Below are 21815 nucleotides of genomic sequence, written 5' to 3'. Positions count from 1 at the left end.
GGTCCCAACCTGGCCCCAATGTGGTCCCAACCTGGCCCCAATGTGGTCCCAATGTGGCCCCAATGTGGTCCCAATGTGGCCCCAATGTGGTCCCAAGGTAACGTGGCCTCAACGTGGTCCCAACCTGGCCCCAATGTGGTCCCAACCTGGCCCCAATGTGGTCCCAATGTGGCCCCAATGTGGTCCCAATGTGGTCCCAACATGGCCCCAATGTGGTCCCAATGTGGCCCCAATGTGGTTCCAACCTGGCCCCAATGTGGCCCCAATGTGGTCCCACTGTGGCCCCAATGTGGTCCCAAGGTAACGTGGCCTCAACGTGGTCCCAACCTGGCCCCAATGTGGTCCCAATGTGGCCCCAATGTGGTTCCAACCTGGCCCCAATGTGGCCCCAATGTGGTCCCACTGTGGCCCCAATGTGGTCCCAAGGTAAGGTGGCCTCAACGTGGTCCCAACCTGGCCCCAATGTGGTCCCAATGTGGCCCCAATGTGGTTCCAACCTGGCCCCAATGTGGCCCCAATGTGGTCCCACTGTGGCCCCAATGTGGTCCCAAGGTAACGTGGCCTCAACGTGGTCCCAACCTGGCCCCAATGTGGTCCCAATGTGGCCCTAATGTGGTCCCAACGTGTCATTGAAGTCACTTGTATGCACAGGTCTATAAAGTGAAAAAACAAAAGAAGTTGACCAGATTATAAAACGAACAAGGAAGTTGCTACTAATAATACTACTACTACTACAACTACTACTACTACTACTACTACTACTACTACTACTACTACTACTACTACTACTACAGCTACTACTACTACTACTACAACTACTACTACTACTACTACTACTACTCTACTACTACTACAACTACTACTACTACTACTACTACAGCTACTACTACTACTACTACTCTACTACTACTACAACTACTACTACTACTACTACTACTACTACTTCAGCTACTACTACTACAGCTACTACTACTACTACTACTACAACTACTACTACTACTACAGCTACTACTACTACTACTACAACTACTACTACTACTACTACTACTACTACTACTACTACTACTACTATTACAGCTACTACTACTACTACTACTACTACTACAACTACTACTACTACTACTACTACTACTCTACTACTACTACAACTACTACTACTACTACTACTACAGCTACTACTACTACTACTACAACTACTACTACTACTACTACTACAACTACTACAACTACTACTACTACTACTACTACAGCTACTGCTACTACTACTACTACTACTTCAGCTACTACTACTACTACAACTACTACTACTACTACAGCTACTACTACTACAGCTACTACTACTACTACTACAGCTACTACTACTACAGCTACTACTACTACAACTACTACTACTAATACAACTACAACTACTACAACTACTACTACAAAATAAAAATAAAAGTTTCCACGCCTTAAAAATAAGCAGTTTTATAACATGAAAATACATTTATTTTTGTTTTACAATACTCTTGTTTTCAAATGTAATCATTCTGATGATTAATTACTCCACAACAGTCTCGTATGTAAAGTGTTCACACTGTGTGTGTGCGTGTGCGTGTGCGTGTGTGTGTCTGTGTGTGTGTGTGTGTGTGTGTGTGTGTGTGTGTGTACGTGCGTGTGTGTGTGTGTGTGTACGTGTGTGTGTGTGTGTGTGTGTGTATGTGTATGTGCGTGCGTGCGTGTGTGTGTGTATGTGTGTGTGCGCGTGCGTGTGCGTGTGTGTGTGCGTGTGTGCGTGTGTGTGTGTGTGTGTGTTTAAACTGCATGATGACTTCTGCTACTGCATAATTCACATTATTTCCATGAAGTACAGGAATATATTTGTATTCATGAAAAGCCCACAGAGCTCAATAACTCTGCAGATAAATGAGAATACATTCTCACACACTCACACACACACACACACACACACACACACACACACACACACACACACACACACACACACACACACACACACACACACACACACACACACACACACACACACACACACACACACACACACACACACACACACACACACACACACACACACACACACACACACACACACACACACACACACACACACACACACACACACACACACACACACACACACACACACACACACACACACACACACACACACACACACACACACACACACACACACACACACACACACACACACACACACACATGCTATATAGTGCAGTGAACACAGTCATCCCTCAGCGTGGTGACATGTGACATCATCCCCTCAGACAAATTGCTGCAACAGGCGCCCACACGAGCGTCTTCCCCTCCTCAACAAGTGTCACTCATTACCTCCATTAGCTCCTCTCTTTCCTCAAATATCTCCTTTGTGTGTGTGTGTGTGTGTGTGTGTGTGTGTGTGTGTGTGTGTGTGTGTGTGTGTGTGTGTGTGTGTGTGTGTGTGTGTGTGTGTGTCCGCCCTCAGAGAGGATGCTGCAGCGCTATGGCAGTCTGTCAGGGAGGCTGCACATGATGGAGCTGCAGAAGCAGCCTGCACAACAGGGCTTGGGGATCAGCCTGGCAGACAACAAGGAGGGCTGCAGGGCCCGCATGAGCGTCTGCGTGGCGGCTGTAGACCCCCAAGGACCTGCTGGCTTGGACGGCAGGATAAGAGTCGGGGATGAGCTGCTGGAGGTGAGTGAAAGTCGTCCAGGAGAGCACACGCACAAAGTGGAAGACAATAGAAGACAGGAAACGATGGATATCAAAATAATCCACCAATAAAGTTCTTATAAAGTGTACAGTACAGACAACTTAACATTCCCATTGTTTGTACAAGTGTAGACATTGTTCACAACTGATTATATTATGATGTGAAAACAAACACTTAAAAAGCTAAAGTACTGTACATTTATAGAGCACACCGCATATAAGACGCACCCACTACATTTTAGGAAAAAACAATATTTGTCCATATATTAGTCGCACTGGACTACAAGTGGCAGATATATATGTTGTAAAATGATTTATTTACACTGAAATATTCTGTAAATGTTTATTTACATACCTTAATTGTTTCCAAACGCTGTCTGTAACAGGGCAGTAAAACGGCTGATCAAACAAAACAGAAGTCACGGTCATGGACCCGGATATTCACGCTCAGGCCAAGGACCAATTAGTTGTGATTAATGATGGGACTACTCTTTTGATTTTGTGTTGCACAAACAAATGTGTGAAATCAAAAAAAATATACATAGGTAAAGTAGTTTCAATATTCTGTTGATATTTTTTCACTGTTATAAATAAATTCAAGTTATTACATGTGATCAGTATCGCCCAGTTTCACTCACAGATGATTGGTAGCTAAACCGGTAGCATAAAACCCAAATAGGAACTCTCCTATCTCTAACACAGACAACAGGAAATGGGTTTTTATTTTTCTGTGTGAAAGTGTACTCTTGTAAAAATAATATATATTCAATTTCAAGGGGTTGATATTTACATACTGGTTGAAGTTTGCCTCATGCCAAATTCATAGTACCGTATTTTTTTGGACTATAGAACAAGCCACACTCACTAAATTTTAGAAGGAAAATTAAATGTTTTCATATATTAGTCGCACCGGACTACAAGTGGCAGATATATATGTTGTAAAATGACTTATTTACACGGAAATATTCTGTAAATGTTTATTTACACACCTTAATTGTTTCCAAACGGTGTCTGCAACAGGGCAGTAAAACGGCTGATCAAACAAAACAGAAGACATAGTCATGGCCGCAGATATATACGTTGTGAAATTAGATATTTATGTTTATTTACACACCTTAATTGTTTCCAAACGGTGTCTGTAACAGGGCAGTAAAACGGCTGATCAAACAAAACAGAAGACATAGTCATGGCCGCAGATATATACGTTGTGAAATTAGATATTTATGTTTATTTACACACCTTAATTGTTTCCAAACGGTGTCTGTACACGGGCAGTAAAACGGCGGATCAAACAAAACAGAAGACATAGTCATGGCCGCAGATATATATACGTTGTGAAATTAGATATTTATGTTTATTTACACACCTTAATTGTTTCCAAACGGTGTCTGTAACAAGGCAGTAAAACGGCTGATCAAACAAAACAGAAGACATAGTCATGGCCGCAGATATATACGTTGTGAAATTAGATATTTATGTTTATTTACACACCTTAATTGTTTCCAAACGGTGTCTGTAACAGGGCAGTAAAACGGGTGATCAAACAAAACAGAAGACATAGTCATGTCCGCAGATATATACGTTGTGAAATTAGATATTTATGTTTATTTACACACCGTAATTGTTTCCAAACGGTGTCTGCAACAAGGCAGTAAAACGGCGGATCAAACAAAACAGAAGTCATGGTCATGGACCCACTAGCTGCGCAAGCTAGCTCTCCGATCAGCTAAACAGACTCAATAACTCCACGCTGACGTTTTGGTGAATTTACTGAGGAATTTGTGAAAATACAAAAAGAATGCCATTGTAAGTTAATAATGCTAACACAGACACTCGTAAACGTGTTAGCATGTATATGCATGTATTTAAAACTAAATGATGTTTTATTGGCGGAATAGAGTGACTTCTATAGGCCCCATTGTTAGCTGACTTTTGCTAACATTTATTTACGACTTAGAATGCATAAAAAATAAAAACGTGTGTTCTTGTCTTACATGAGGATTGTGAACGATGGACAAAATGGAAGGAAAAAAAAAGTGCAGTTCACTAAAACTAATTAATTTGATGCATTTTGGTGTTTTTTTAATGACTTTTGGTTTTTCACATAGAATATATATAATTAACATATCTTCTATATTAAAAAAAACCTTCTAGAAGTATGCAGTGTTTGCATCTTGAGCACACTAAGTGCTGCCTCTCTTAATATATATGCTTGTTAAATAAAACCTCTGTTTTTAATGAATACTTGGGCCTAGTATGCTGCCGTACTTTAATGTTGGTGACAAGAAGTGTGATGTAGAGCAGCATTGCCATGGCGACAGGAGCCAAGATGGAGGCTTGTGAGGACAAGAACAATGTAAGACCCACATGTGATTGTTGTGGTCCTCAGATCAACGGTCAGGTGTTGTACGGCCGCAGCCACCACAACGCCGCCGCCATTATTGACAAGGCTCCTCCCAGAGTCAGGATCATTGTCATCAGGTGACACCTGCACACCCGCACACTGCGACCCCGGCGACCTCCTGTAATCACACATGTTGTCGTCTCAGAAACCAGGCCGACTCAGAACTTGGCCACGCCAAGACGGACTCTGGGGATCAGGGAGGATCCTCCGGAGACTTCCGGAATGTCCACCTGCGACAGGTAAGTCACCTGGCATGTTACACTTCACTTTATGCAGAACATACAATAGAACGTCGTGCATCACATGTTTACACTCGTTTCATTACAGCACGTCTGAAAAGGAGTAGGAAGAAGCTGAGCTTATTTAATCCGACCCCTTTTCACATCGTAGCCGTTTTATCAGTGACTAAATCAATAACATAACATAGTAAGTCAACAAATATTAAATACATCAATAATTTGTATCAAATGAAAAAAGGTAGAAGATGTTGATCCTTATTATTGTTGTGTGTACTTAGTGATCACTTGTAGTTTGAACAGTCTCATCAAGATTGCTGCATTCATCTTTCCCTCCATCAGGTTGGATGGGAAGTGTTGGTTTTCATCCAGGATGTCTCTGTACATTGCTGCATTCATCTTTCCCTCCATCAGGTTGGATGGGAAACGTTGGTTTTCATCCAGGATGTCTCTGTGCATTGCTGCATTCATATTTCCCTCCATCAGGTTGAATGGGAAGCGTTGGTTTCCATCCAGGATGTGTCTGTACATTGCTGCATTCATATTTCCCTCCATCAGGTTGAATGGGAAGCGTTGGTTTCCATCCAGGATGTCTCTGTACATTGCTGCATTCATCTTTCCCTCCATCAGGTTGGATGGGAAGTGTTGGTTTTCATCCAGGATGTCTCTGTACATTGCTGCATTCATCTTTCCCTCCATCAGGTTGGATGGGAAGTGTCGGTTTTCATCCAGGATGTGTCTGTACATTGCTGCATTCATCTTTCCCTCCATCAGGTTGGATGGGAAGTGTTGGTTTTCATCCAGGATGTCTCTGTACATTGCTGCATTCATCTTTCCCTCCATCAGGTTGGATGGGAAGTGTCGGTTTTCATCCAGGATGTGTCTGTACATTGCTGCATTCATCTTTCCCTCCATCAGGTTCGATGGGAAGTGTTGGTTTTCATCCAGGATGTCTCTGTACATTGCTGCATTCACCTTTCCCTCCATCAGGTTGGATGGGAAGTGTTGGTTTTCATCTAGGATGTCTCTGTACATTGCTGAATTCATCTTTCCCTCCATTAGGTTGGATGGGAAACGTTGGTTTTCATCCAGGATGTCTCTGTACATTGCTGCATTCACCTTTCCCTCCATCAGGTTGGATGGGAAGTGTTGGTTTTCATCCAGGATGTCTCTGTACATTGCTGCATTCATCTTTCCCTCCATCAGGTTGGATGGGAAGCGTTGGTTTTCATCCAGGATGTCTCTGTACATTGCTGCATTCATATTTCCCTCCGTCAGGTTGGATGGGAGGTGTTGGTTTTCATCCAGGATGTTTCTGTACATTGCTGCATTCACCTTTCCCTCCATCAGGTTGGATGGGAAGTGTTGGTTTTCATCTCTGATGGAGCTTGAAAGGTGCTGCAAAGAGGAATGGTTAAAAGATAGGTGTGCCAGGTTTGTGGCATAGTATTCAAAAAGACTTGAGGTGTAATTGTGGCCAAATCTTTGGCCCTGGTCTGGTCCACAAACAGTTCAAGTTAGAGATCAGTCCCTAAAGTCTGGCTTCACCAATCCTGGAAATATGACTGTTGACCAGACCTGTAGAAAGAACCTCTAATAACTTAGATCCTGCACCATCTCCTTAGACCAGAGCTGTCCCATCTAGTCTTTGAGCATGAAGACTGCTCGGACAGTCCAGTTCTTGACCCTGATGAGGGAGAACATTTACATTTATGTGGTATGTCATCTGAGAACATGACACATGAGTTGTGTGGTGTGTGTCTGCTCCATCCAGGAGAAGCAGGATCTGGGACTGTGTCTGGCAGAAGAAGGATCCAAGGACGGTCTGGTGGTCCGGTCTCCAAACAGTAAGGTGGGACATCCTAAACCAGGTCTACGATCATTGGCCACAAATCAGTATCGGACCAATCTTGTGAAAATAATGTTATGTGTAATGATTGTCTATACATGTTGGGCCCCAGGCACTAATCATATTTAATGTTGGGCCCCAGGCACTAATCATATTTAATGTTGGGCCCCAGGCACTAATCATCTTTCATGTTGGGCCCCAGGCACTAATCATATTTAATGTTGGGCCCCAGGCACTAATCATCTTTCATGTTGGGCCCCAGGCACTAATCATCTTTCATGTTGGGCCCCAGGCACTAATCATATTTAATGTTGGGCCCCAGGCACTAATCATATTTAATGTTGGGCCCCAGGCACTAATCATCTTTCATGTTGGGCCCCAGGCACTAATCATCTTTCATGTTGGGCCCCAGGCACTAATCATCTTTCATGTTGGGCCCCAGGCACTAATCATCTTTCATGTTGGGCCCCATGCACTAATCATCTTTCATGTTGGGCCCCATGCACTAATCATCTTTCATGTTGGGCCCCATGCACTAATCATCTTTCATGTTGGGCCCCATGCACTAATTATCTTTCATGTTGGGCCCCAGGCACTAATCATCTTTCATGTTGGGCCCCAGGCACTAATCATCTTTCATGTTGGGCCCCAGGCACTAATCATCTTTCATGTTGGGCCCCAGGCACTAATCATCTTTCATGTTGGGCCCCAGGCACTAATCATCTTTCATGTTGGGCCCCATGCACTAATCATCTTCCATGTTGGGCCCCAGGCACTAATCATCTTTATGTTGGGCCCCAGGCACTAATCATCTTTCATGTTGGGCCCCAGGCACTAATCATCTTTCATGTTGGGCCCCTGGCCCTAGTTTTGAACCTGCATGTGACACACTTTGCAAACGAGCTGTTCTCCAAGTCTTTGTCCTTCCTGCAGGCCGGCACAAGAAGGTTGTCAGAGGGAGTCAAAGCGTGGGCTGAGGAGCACATTAAGAAGGTGCCCAGACCGCCTGACTGGAGTCCTTCATCAGGTCTACTTGACTGCACTTCCTGTCCCACACAGACCACTTCCTGTCCCACACAGACCACGGGCTCCTCGCCGTCCGCCCTGAGGGACTCCAGCATCTCCCCCTGCTCCGCCCTCGCTGCCAAGGAGCCTTCTGATTGGCCGCAGTCGGCCCCAGAGTCCCACCCACTCAGCTGGCCTGTGGTAGCTGGCAAGGAGAGCAGCATACAGATCTGGAAAGGAGACCTGGGTCTGGGTGTGAGCATCGTGGGAGGGTGTGACACTCTGCTGGTGAGTCCCCAGGAACATTCTCAGCCAATAACTTCTAATAGTGTTTCTTAACTCGAGACGGCCGACAAAAAATATTGTAAAATCCCTACTATAATCTGCTAATTTTTGCTACACTTTGACCCCTGCTGCTTAAAATACGTTGCGGCTAATGTGCGTTTTTTTCTTCGCTGACGGCCATAATGCAAATAGTTTTTAAAAAGGTGTGTTATTGTTCATCTTGCTGCAGTGTCCTTCCGTTTAGTGCTTTTAACCGGAAGTAGAAGTGCCGTTCTGTCTTCTAGCCATCCATAGCGTAGCTACTAGTATGGATTCTTTATTCATCACCCCAAGCAACGTTATTAAGTTTTACAATATAACTAAAACAATTCTTACTTACTAAAGTGTCCCATGTGTGATGTCTGTAGGAGTGTTTTCATGCATATTTGTACGTAATGTAATCAAGCTAGCGTCATTAGCATTAGCTAACATGCTAACACGTTCACGAGTGTCTGTGTTAGTATTATTAACTTACATTCTTTTTGTATTGTTTCAATTTCACAAATGTTTCAGTAAATTCACCAAACGTGGATTTATTGAGTCTGTTTAGCTGGCTTCTGTTTTGTTTGATCAGCCGTTTTCCTGCCCTGTTGCAGACACCGTTTAGAAACAATAAGGTATGTAAATAAACATTTACAGAATTTTTCTGTGTAAATAAGTCATTTCACAATGTATATATCTGGTATGTGTTTCTTAGCTGCAGCCCGTATCGCACTCAGTTGTAATACACCTTTCCACCACTCGTGGCAGTAATGACATCAATGATCTCCAGCAAACACAAGTTGAGCGCTAAAGTCATAAAGAAGTTTTTTTAAGCACAAAAAGTATGACTAAAGTGGTAAAAGTGTATTTTCATTTGCACTTTAATTGTATTGACAGTTTAGTTAAGAAACATATTCATTATTGATTTAGTTTATTTAGCACAACAAAATTGTATATTTGTTGTGTGTCATTTATGAGTGCCTTCTTATGCAGAATATTAGTGTTTATTTTTCTAATTAGTCTGACTCAAACTAAGCTTTATGTGTCAAATAAATCATATTTCTTGTCTTTATCACAAGACATTTGACAAGGTCGTAAGTAGGTTAAATATGATTATTGAAGATGATTACTAATGAAGAGTGAGACTAATAATTCAGTGTTGATATTTGAGTAAGCCCCGGGCCCGTGTGTAGTGGAAAAGTTGGGTGCCGAGGTGGAAAAGTTAAGAACAGTTTTATAGCACACTTTTATTTCACTGCAGCAGCAAGTGTGTTTGCTCATATCTTCCACCAGGGGGCAGTCATAGTCCATGAGGTGAACGATGGAGGGGCCGCACAGAGAGATGGACGACTGCAGGCTGGGGACCACATACTAGAGGTACTACTTGTACTTTACACATACTACTGGTACTTTACACATACTAGAGGTACTACTTGTACTTTACACATACTAGAGGTACTACTTTTACTTTACACATACTAGAGGTACTACTTGTACTTTACACATACTACTTGTACTTTACACATACTAGAGGTACTACTTGTACTTTACACATACTACTGGTACTTTACACATACTAGAGGTACTACTTGTACTTTACACATACTAGAGGTACTACTTTTACTTTACACATACTAGAGGTACTACTTGTACTTTACACATACTACTGGTACTTTACACATACTAGAGGTACTACTTGTACTTTACACATACTAGAGGTACTACTTGTACTTTACACATACTACTGGTACTTTACACATACTAGAGGTACTACTTGTACTTTACACATACTAGAGGTACTACTTTTACTTTACACATACTAGAGGTACTACTTGTACTTTACACATACTACTTGTACTTTACACATACTAGAGGTACTACTTGTACTTTACACATACTACTGGTACTTTACACATACTAGAGGTACTACTTGTACTTTACACATACTAGAGGTACTACTTTTACTTTACACATACTAGAGGTACTACTTGTACTTTACACATACTACTGGTACTTTACACATACTAGAGGTACTACTTGTACTTTACACATACTAGAGGTACTACTTGTACTTTACACATACTAGAGGTACTACTTGTACTTTACACATACTAGAGGTACTACTTGTACTTTACACATACTAGAGGTACTACTTGTACTTTACACATACTAGAGGTACTACTTGTACTTTACACATACTAGAGGTACTACTTGTACTTTACACATACTAGAGGTACTACTTGTACTTTACACATACTACTGGTACTTTACACATACTAGAGGTACTACTTGTACTTTACACATACTACTTGTACTTTACACATACTAGAGGTACTACTTGTACTTTACACATACTAGAGGTACTACTTGTACTTTACACATACTAGAGGTACTACTTGTACTTTACACATACTAGAGGTACTACTTGTACTTTACACATACTGGAGGTACTACTTGTACTTTACACATACTGGAGGTACTACTTGTACTTTACACATACTAGAGGTACTACTTGTACTTTACACATACTAGAGGTACTACTTGTAATTTACACATACTGGAGGTACTACTTGTACTTTACACATACTAGAGGTACTACTTGTACTTTACACATACTAGAGGTACTACTTGTACTTTACACATACTAGAGGTACTACATGTACTTTACACATACTAGAGGTACTACATGTACTTTACACATACTAGAGGTACCACTTGTACTTTACACATACTGGAGGTACTACTTGTACTTTACACATACTAGAGGTACTACTTGTACTTTACACATACTAGAGGTACTACTTGTACTTTACACATACTGGAGGTACTACTTGTACTTTACACATACTGGAGGTACTACTTGTACTTTACACATACTACATGTACTTTACACATACTACATGTACATTACACATACTACTGGTACTGCATGTACTTTACACATACTACATGCTCTTTACACATACTAGAGGTACTACTTGTACTTTACTCATACTACTTGTACTTTACACATACTACATGTACTTTACACATACTACATGTACTTTACACATACTGCATGTACTACATGTACTTTACACATACTGCATGTACTTTACACATAGCATGTAGCATATTAGAGGTACTACTTGTACTTTACAGATACTAGAGGTACTACTTGTACTTTACACATACTAGAGGTACTACTTGTACTTTACACATACTAGAGGTACTTTACACATACTAGAGGTACTACTTGTACTTTACACATACTAGAGGTACTACTTGTACTTTACACATACTAGAGGTACTACTTGTACTTTACACATACTAGAGGTACTTTACACATACTAGAGGTACTACTTGTACTTTACACATACTAGAGGTACTACTTGTACTTTACACATACTGGAGGTACTACTTGTACTTTACACATACTGGAGGTACTACTTGTACTTTACACATACTAGAGGTACTACTTGTACTTTACACATACTACTGCTACTTTACACATACTAGAGGTACTACTTGTACTTTACACATACTAGAGGTACTACTTGTACTTTACACATACTAGAGGTACTTTACACATACTACTGGTACTTTACACGTACTATAGGTACTACTTGTACTTTACACATACTACATGTACTTTACACATACTACTGGTACTTTACATGTACTATAGGCACTACTTGTACTTTACACATACTACATGTACTTTACACATACTACTGGTACTTTACATGTACTATAGGCACTACTTGTACTTTACACATACTACATGTACTTTACACATACTACATGTACTTTACACATACTAGAGGTACTGCATGTACTTTACACATACTACATGTACTTTACACATACTAGAGGTACTACTTGTACTTTACACATACTACATGTACTTTACACATACTACATGTACATTACACATACTACTGGTACTGCATGTACTTTACACATACTACATGTACTTTACACATACTAGAGGTACTACTTGTACTTTACTCATACTACTTGTACTTTACACATACTACATGTACTTTACACATACTACATGTACTTTACACATACTACTGGTACTGCATGTACTTTACACATACTACATGTACTTTACACATACTAGAGGTACTACTTGTACTTTACTCAAACTACTGGTACTTTACACATACTACATGTACTTTACACATACTACATGTACTTTACACATACTGCATGTACTACATGTACTTTACACATACTACATGTACTTTACACATAGCATGTACTTTACACATACTACATGTACTTTACACATACTACTGGTACTTTACACATACTACATGTACTACATGTACTTTACACATACTGCATGTACTTTACACACACTACATGTACTTTACACATACTACATGTACTACATGTACTTTACACATACTGCATGTACTTTACACACACTACATGTACTTTACACATACTACTGGTACTTTACACATACTACATGTACTACATGTACTTTACACATACTACTTGTACTACATGTACTTTACACATACTGCATGTACTTTACACATACATGTACTTTACACATACTACATGTACTTTACACATACTACATGTACTTTACACATACTAGAGGTACTACATGTACTTTACAGATATTAGAGGTACTACTTGTACTTTACAGATACTAGAGGTACTACATGTACTTTACACATACAAGAGGTACTACATGTACTCTACAGATATTAGAGGTACTACATGTATTACATGTACTTTACAGATATTAGAGGTACTACATGTATTTTACAGAAGTATTAATACAATTGCAGGAATTCCAAAAAAACAATTGTCAATTACAAATTGTTACTTTGTCAACATTTCTGGACTCATCAAAACAACTCAACCTATTCCTATCATCCAGTTCTAGTCTATTCCTATCATCCATGTCTAGCCTATTCCTATCATTCAGGTCTAGTCTATTCCTATCATCCATGTCTAGTCTACTCCTATCATCCAGGTCTAGTCTATTCCTATCATCCATGTCTAGTCTATTCCTATCATCCACGTCTAGCCTATTCCTATCATTCAGGTCTATTCTATTCCTATCATCCAGGTCTAGTCTACTCCTATCATCCAGGTGTAGTCTATTCCTATCATCCATGTCTAGTCTATTCCTATCATCCATGTCTAGTCTACTCCTATCATCCAGGTCTAGTCTATTCCTATCATCCATGTCTAGTCTATTCCTATCATCCATGTCTAGCCTATTCCTATCATTCAGGTCTAGTCTATTCCTATCATCCATGTCTAGTCTATTCCCATCATTCAGGTCTAGTCTATTCCTATCATCTATGTGTAGTCTATTCCTATCATCCATGTCTAGTCTATTCCTATCATTCAGGTCTAGTCTATTCCTATCATCCATGTCTAGTCTATTCCTATCATTCAGGTCTAGTCTATTCCTATCATCCATGTCTAGTCTATTCCTATCATTCAGGTCTGGTCTATTCCTATCATCCATGTCTAGCCTATTCCTATCATTCAGGTCTAGTCTATTCCTATCATCCATGTCTAGTCTATTCCTATCATTCAGGTCTAGTCTATTTATATCATCCATGTCTAGTCTATTCCTATCATCCAGGTCTAGTCTATTCCTATCATCCATGTCTAGTCTATTCCTATCATTCAGGTCTAGTCTATTCCTATCATCCATGTCTAGTCTACTCCTATCACCCAGGTCTGGTCTATTCCTATCATCCATGTCTAGTCTATTCCTATCATCCATGTCTAGTCTATTTCTATCATCCATGTCTAGCCTATTCCTATCATTCAGGTCTAGTCTATTCCTATCATCCATGTCTAGTCTACTCCTATCATCCAGGTCTAGTCTATTCCTATCATCCATGTGTAGTCTATTCCTATCATCCACGTCTAGCCTATTCCTATCATTCAGGTCTATTCTATTCCTATCATCCATGTCTAGTCTACTCCTATCATCCAGGTCTAGTCTATTCCTATCATCCATGTCTAGTCTATTCCTATCATCCATGTCTAGTCTACTCCTATCATCCATGTCTAGTCTATTCCTATCATCCATGTCTAGTCTATTCCTATCATCCATGTCTAGCCTATTCCTATCATTCAGGTCTAGTCTATTCCTATCATCCATGTCTAGTCTATTCCTATCATTCAGGTCTAATCTATTCCCATCATCCATGTCTAGTCTATTCCTATCATCTAGGTCTGGTCTATTCCTATCATCCATGTCTAGCCTATTCCTATCATTCAGGTCTAGTCTATTCCTATCATCCATGTCTAGTCTATTCCTATCATTCAGGTCTAGTCTATTCCTATCATCCATGTCTAGTCTATTCCTATCATTCAGGTCTAGTCTATTCCTATCATCCATGTCTAGTCTATTCCTATCATTCAGGTCTAGTCTATTCCTATCATCCATGTCTAGTCTATTCCCATAATCCATGTCTAGTCTATTCCTATCATTCAGGTCTAGTCTATTCCTATTAAAGTATTTCTGATTCTGATTCTGATCATCCATGTCTAGTCTATTCCTATCATCCATGTCTAGTCTATTCCTATCATCCAGGTCCAGGACAATTTGAGGAAAACCCTTGTTTTATCTGAAAATCCAAAATGTCCAGGAAATTGCCATTGAAATGAATGCCAATCTTTGTTAATTGCACAACTCCCACATTTGTCCCCCGACTTAAAGCGCTCCACCTTTCACACATTCCACTTTACCTGCACATTCAAGCCAACATGTTCATCAAATTGCCAGATTACCCGAAATGTGTTCCCATTTGAAAAGACTGGGCGACATACCAACCTCTCCATTTCCATAGTTGTCATCCTGGACATTGAAGGATTGCAGTTTTCCTCCTGCCTGTCAGCAGCTTGACTTTGTGCCATTGCCACTCAGGTCTTGGTGGATGTGCACATTCCCACTCAGGTCTTGGTGGATGTGCACATTGCCACTCAGGTCTTGGTGGATGTGCACATTCCCACTCAGGTATTGGTGGGTGTGCACATTCCCACTCAGGTCTTGGTGGATGTGCACATTCCCACTCAGGTATTGGTGGGTGTGCACATTCCCACTCAGGTCTTGGTGGGTGTGCACATTCCCACTCAGGTCTTGGTGGATGTGCACATTCCCACTCAGGTCTTGGTGGATGTGCACATTGCCACTCAGGTCTTGGTGGATGTGCACATTCCCACTCAGGTCTTGGTGGGTGTGCACATTCCCACTCAGGTCTTGGTGGGTGTGCACATTCCCACTCAGGTCTTGGTGGGTGTGCACATTGCCACTCAGGTCTTGGTGGATGTGCACATTCCTACTCAGGTCTTGGTGGATGTGCACATTCCCACTCAGGTCTTGGTGGATGTGCACATTCCCACTCAGGTCTTGGTGGGTGTGCACAGACTAATGCAAGAGAAAGATGTGGAGTATTTCTTTGTCTCAGGTCAACAGTATTGACCTGCGCCAGGCCAGCCACGATGAGGCCATAGCGGTGCTGAGGCTGAGCAGGCATCAAGTGGACTTGAGGGTGTTCAGACCCCAGCAGGCCTACAGGGAAGAAGATCTTTGGGACGTCTTCAGTCTGCTGCTGAGACCTCATCCTGACCTGGGTCTGGGCTTCACCACTGTGGGGAAAAGGTCAGAATGTTGTTTCTTACCTCCATAAATGGGGAGACATCTTCTACAAACAGCCATAGATGCCCTAAACTGGAGATTTTTACATGGAAATGTAGAATTGTTTTTAACTTTATTCATATTTTTAAATTGTATTAATTTGTTCTGGAGTTTATTTGCTTTTATTTGGATTATTGTTTCCGGTTCAAAGGGTAGTAGTTTAAAGGGGAGCTGCACTTTTGGGGAATTTTGACTATCATTATGAGAGACACAAACACACATGTCTTTTTTTTAGGATTACGTATATATACATATTGTTATATCAATATACATATTGTTGCGTTGACCAGCATTCCTCCAATGGGGAATTCAAATTGCTAGTCTCTCCCAGATTCTTTTTATGGCAATAAGCTGATGTTTATATTCAATCTCCAGGCAATAGTTGGTATTTTGTAGTTTATTCTCAAAGCTTAGAGGACAAACCTGAGACCAACCCAGCACCCAAGCGTTCCCTAGCCCGGTCCAGATCGGTCTAGCTCGGTCTAGCTCAAACTCCCGGAAGTCCCGTGATCTTCCGTCTGTCCCTCGCCCCCACTCTCTTTGTTTAGACTACTCCGAGTTATCTCTACTCTGACACATTCCAATCTAGAAGGCCAACACCTTACTATGAGACTCAAAAGAAGGAAACCAGGCATAGTAGTAATATTTTGTACCTTTAAGTAAGGAATAGTAGTGTAATTGTGTACTTCTACATCTGTCATTTTAGTCCTGGACTACAAGTCATTGGTCAAGTCTTGTGTCTCGCCTTTGATCATCAACTTAGTGGTCAGGCAGACAGGTGGCAGGCAGGTGGCAGGCAGGTGGCAGGCAGGTGGCAGACAGGTGGCAGGCAGGTGGCAGGCAGGTGGCAGGCAGGTGGCAGGATGTTGTCATGCGGATGGTTGATGGATTGTTTGTCGAGTGTTTGTGTATTTCCCAACTGTGTCGCCTGCCCTATGACAAACGCTGTCCCACAGCGACGACACCGGCATCTTCGTGTCCCGTATCGCCCCAGGAGGCGTGGCCGATGTGGATGGCCGGCTGTTGCTAGGTGACCAGATTCTGTCAATCAACGGCGAGGACGTCCGTGCGGAGTGTCAGGAAGTGGTGGAGCGACTTCTGCAGGTGTGTGAACACGACACGCAGTGTCAGCACTTTTGTAGGTAATAATCCTGAGTCTGTGGGACAGAACTGCAGTGGAGTGATCCACCTGGAAGTGGCTCGCTTCAAGGCCGGACTGCAGTACCCACAACCTAGTCAGGTAAACTGTTTACACACCTAGTCAGGTAAACTGTTTACACACCTAATGTGCATGTCATTTTTAGGCCCCGTTTACTCTGCACACCAATTGTTGTTGTCTTTCTTAGGCCCCGTTTACACTGCACACCAAATGTGCATGTCCTTTTTAGGCCCCGTTTACTCTGCACACCAATTGTTGTTGTCTTTCTTAGGCCCCGTTTACTCTGCACACCTAATGTTTTTGTCCTTTTTAGGCCCCGTTTACACTGCACACCAAATGTTTTAGTCCTTTTTAGGCCCCGTTTACTCTGCACACCTAATGTGCATGTCCTTTTTAGGCCCCGTTTACACTGCACACCAAATGTTTTGTCCTTTTTGTGCCCTGTTTACACTGCACACCAATTGTTGTTGTCTTTCTTAGGCCCCGTTTACACTGCACACCAAATGTTGTTGTCCTTTTTAGGCCCCGTTTACACTGCACACCAAATGTTTTTGTCCTTTTTAGGCCCCGTTTACACTGCACACCAAATGTTTTTGTCCTTTTTAGGCCCCGTTTACACTGCACACCAAATGTTGTTGTCCTTTTTAGGCCCCGTTTACACTGCACACCAAATGTTTTTGTCCTTTTTAGGCCCCGTTTACACTGCACACCAAATGTTTTGTCCTTTTTAGGCCCCGTTTACACTGCACACCAAATGTTTTTGTCCTTTTTAGGCCCCGTTTACACTGCACACCAAATGTTTTGTCCTTTTTAGGCCCCGTTTACACTGCACACTAATTGTTGTTGTCTTTCTTAGGCCCCGTTTACACTGCACACCAAATGTTTTTGTCCTTTTTAGGCCCCGTTTACACTGCACACCAATTGTTGTTGTCTTTCTTAGGCCCCGTTTACACTGCACACCAAATGTTTTTGTGATTTTTAGGCCCTGTTTACACTGCACACCAAATGTTTTTGTGCTTTTTAGGCCCCGTTTACACTGCACACCAAATGTTTTGTCCTTTTTAGGCCCCGTTTGCACTGCACACCAAATGTTTTGTCCTCAAGTGACAGATCTGATTTTTGTTGCCAGTTTAAATGCTCCAAAGTGCTTCAAATCGGATCTTTTGGCGTCAGATTTAGGCCACATCAGGAAGTCGTCCTCTTCTAGTAGTAGTGACTTCCTTGTTTATTTACGTAATCTGGTCAACTTCCTTTGTTTTCACTTTATAGAAGTGTGCATACAAGTGGTGTCAAGGACACATTGGGTCCACATTGGGGCCACATTGGGGCCAGATGCACCTTTATACCGGAGTCTAATAACGATCACATTTTACTCATAAACTAACCAGTCAACTGGGGGGAAAAAAGGTAGAAAAGCGCTATACAAGTACAACCCATTTACCATTGACCAAATATCAAGATTGGTTCCAGTTTGGCCTGCAGTGTAAACGACTTGTAAAATAAAATGTTGAACTATTACCATCTTTTAACAACGTTACTTTGTGAATGTAGGAATACTTTAAGTTGTGTTTTATCCAGAGTGACGACTCTGACTGCTCCACCCTGACACGCTCGGTTGGACGCACTTCTTCTGTCAGCCAGCAGGGGGAGACAGAGAACCCAGCAGGGGGCCACAGTGAGTGTCACATTGAGAGCCTGCTATGTTTAAAGGGGACATGTTAGGAAAAGGCCACTTTTCTTACCTATTGGTACCTTTTTGTGTATTTGGTGTCTGCAGACGTCACCAGAATGTGAAATGAAAGCATATTTATAAAATAATCTTGCCTTTTTTTCATACTTCCTACAAACACAAAAAATGTCACTATTGTCTTTATTGTAACAACAAATGTTAGTGTAGATGAAACATATGTTTATTATTGTCATTTAGTCCTTCAATAAAATAGACAACTTGTCTTTTAGTAGTAAGTAAACAAACAAAGACTCCTAATTAGTATGCAGTAACATATTGTGTCATTTATACACCTTTTATTTTATACACATTATGAGGGACAAACTGTAAAAATGTATTATTCATCTACTTGTTCATTTACTGTTAATATCTGCTAATATCTGCCAGACCTGGCCCCCAAGCCTCGAGTTTGACACCCGTGACCTTTAAAAAAATAAAAAAAATAAATTAACTGCATTAAAAAAAAGAAAAAGGAAGCATAATTTGTTTTAATCAACCCCTTAAGTCAGGTGTGTCCAAAGTGCGGCCCGGGGGCCATTTGCGGCCCGCAGGTCATTTTTTTAACGGCCCCACGGCACATTTTAAAAATACGATTGAAAAAAATAAAAACATAAAAAGTGGTATAAAAGAGCAAACAGGTGAAATGTAACAAGAAAACGTTGCAATGTTTACTCTAATAACACAAAGATGCCATGCAGGCTGTTTATTTCTTTAAAAAATAATAATGAATCAAAATCAATGTCATTATGAATTATTGACCTATTCAAGGCTCCAATTACGTCACATTAAATATTGCACTTTGAGATATTTTTTGGGGAAAATGTTGCATATTTTGTGTTCGCCATATAAAAAACTGAGCTGTTTTTTATAAAGAAGGGCCTCAAACGAACAAACAAAAAACATAAACAACAATAAAACTTATAATTGACGGATGGATCTGAAATTGATCTCGAGATTATTGTGTTCAAAGTAAACAGTAACAAAAAATTATAATTTATGTTTTAACACTTTAATGAGTAGGAACCTTTTGGATCCCCCAATAATTTTAGTGTGATTTGTTTTTAAGTGTCATTGCTTAAAAAATAATAATGAATTAAAATCAACGGTGTTATTGACCTTTTTAAGGCTCCAATTATTATATAATCTCAAATATTCCACTCAAAAATTTTATTGGGTGAAAATATTGCATATTTTGTATTTTTTCCATTAAAAAAATGTGTTTTCTTTGACAACACGAGCATACAACTTTAATCTTTAAAAACGTTATATTGACAGATAGACCTAATGTTGATCTAGTACAGGGGTCAGCAACCTTTTTGAAAGTAAGAGCTACTTCTTGGGTAGTGATTAATGCGAAGGGCTACCAGTTTGATACACACTTAAATAAATTGCCAGAAATAGCCAATTTGCTCAATTTACCTTTAACTCTATGTTATTATTAATAATTATTGATATTTGCACTTAATTGAACGGTTTAAAAGAGGACAAAACACGAAAAAAATGACAATTAAATTTTTAAACATAGTTTATCTTCAATTTCGACTCTTTAAAATTCAAAATTCAACCGAAAAAAAAAGAAGAGAAAAACTAGCTAATTTGAATCTTTTTGCAAAAAATTTAAAAAATAATTTATGGAACATCATTAGTAATTTTTCCTGATTAAAATTAATTTGAGAATTTTGATGACATGTTTTAAATAGGTTCAAATCCAATCTACACTTTGTTAGAATATATAACAAATTGGACCAAGCTATATTTCTAACAAAGACAAATCATTATTTCTTTTAGATTTTACAGAACAAAAATTTTAAAAGAAATTCAAAAGACTTTGAAATAAGATTTAAATTTGATTCTACAGATTTTCTAGATTTGCCAGAATAATTTTTTGGAATTTTAATCATAATAAGTTTGAAGAAATATTTCACAAATATTCTTCGTTGAAAAAACAGAAGCTAAAATGAAGAATTAAATTAAAATGTATTTATTATTCTTTACCAAAAAAAATAAAAAATTACTTGAACATTGATTTAAATTGTCAGGAAAGAAGAGGAAGGAATTTAAAAGGTAAAAAGGTATATGTGTTTAAAAATCCTAAAATCATTTTTAAGGTTGTATTTTTTCTCTAAAATTGTCTTTCTGAAAGTTATAAGAAGCAAAGTAAAAAAATTAATGAATTTATTTAAACAAGTGAAGACCAAGTCTTTCAAATATTTTCTTGGATTTTCAAATTCTATTTGAGTTTTGTCTCTCTTAGAATTAAAAATGTCGGGCAAAGCGAGACCAGCTTGCTAGTAAATAAATACAATTTAAAAAATAGAGGCAGCTCACTGGTAAGTGCTGCTATTTGAGCTATTTTTAGAACAGGCCAGCGGGCTACTCATCTGGTCCTTACGGGCTACCTGGTGCCCGCGGGCACCACGTTGGTGACCCCTGCTCTAGAGATTTAAAACTTGAATAGTAACACAAATAATAATACTGAATAATGACACATTATATGTGTGTATGTATATATATATATATATATTATATAGCTCGGTTGGTAGAGCGGCCGTGCCAGCAACTTGAGGGTTGCAGGTTCGATCCCTGCTTCCGCCATCCTAGTCACTGCCGTTGTGTCCTTGGGCAAGACACTTTACCCACCTGCTCCCAGTGCCACCCACACTGGTTTGAATGTAACTTAGATATTGGGTTTCACTATGTAAAGCGCTTTGAGTCACTTGAGAAAAAGCGCTATATAAATGTA

At 40.2% G+C, this 21815-nt stretch overlaps 1 protein-coding gene across 2 annotated transcripts in view; it reads left to right on the top strand.

Annotated features, from left to right (window-relative positions):
- LOC133634244 (multiple PDZ domain protein-like) overlaps positions 1-21815 on the top strand; it is a 137801-nt gene that overhangs the window by 106440 nt on the left and 9546 nt on the right. For both annotated transcript variants that reach the window (XM_062027368.1, XM_062027367.1), the window contains 11 exons: positions 2486-2694; positions 5102-5193; positions 5262-5355; positions 7127-7204; positions 8135-8194; positions 8261-8494; positions 9806-9889; positions 15955-16148; positions 17141-17288; positions 17353-17424; positions 18895-19018. In XM_062027368.1, coding sequence (XP_061883352.1) covers positions 2486-2694; positions 5102-5193; positions 5262-5355; positions 7127-7204; positions 8135-8194; positions 8261-8494; positions 9806-9889; positions 15955-16148; positions 17141-17288; positions 17353-17424; positions 18895-19018 — 1389 coding nt within the window. The remainder of the gene's footprint in view (positions 1-2485; positions 2695-5101; positions 5194-5261; positions 5356-7126; positions 7205-8134; positions 8195-8260; positions 8495-9805; positions 9890-15954; positions 16149-17140; positions 17289-17352; positions 17425-18894; positions 19019-21815) is intronic.

This window comes from Entelurus aequoreus, linkage group LG18 (genome assembly GCF_033978785.1).
Source record: "Entelurus aequoreus isolate RoL-2023_Sb linkage group LG18, RoL_Eaeq_v1.1, whole genome shotgun sequence".
Taxonomy (NCBI): domain Eukaryota; kingdom Metazoa; phylum Chordata; class Actinopteri; order Syngnathiformes; family Syngnathidae; genus Entelurus; species Entelurus aequoreus.
Note: the sequence above shows the minus strand (reverse complement) of the source record. Positions and strands in the feature narration are given on the sequence as shown.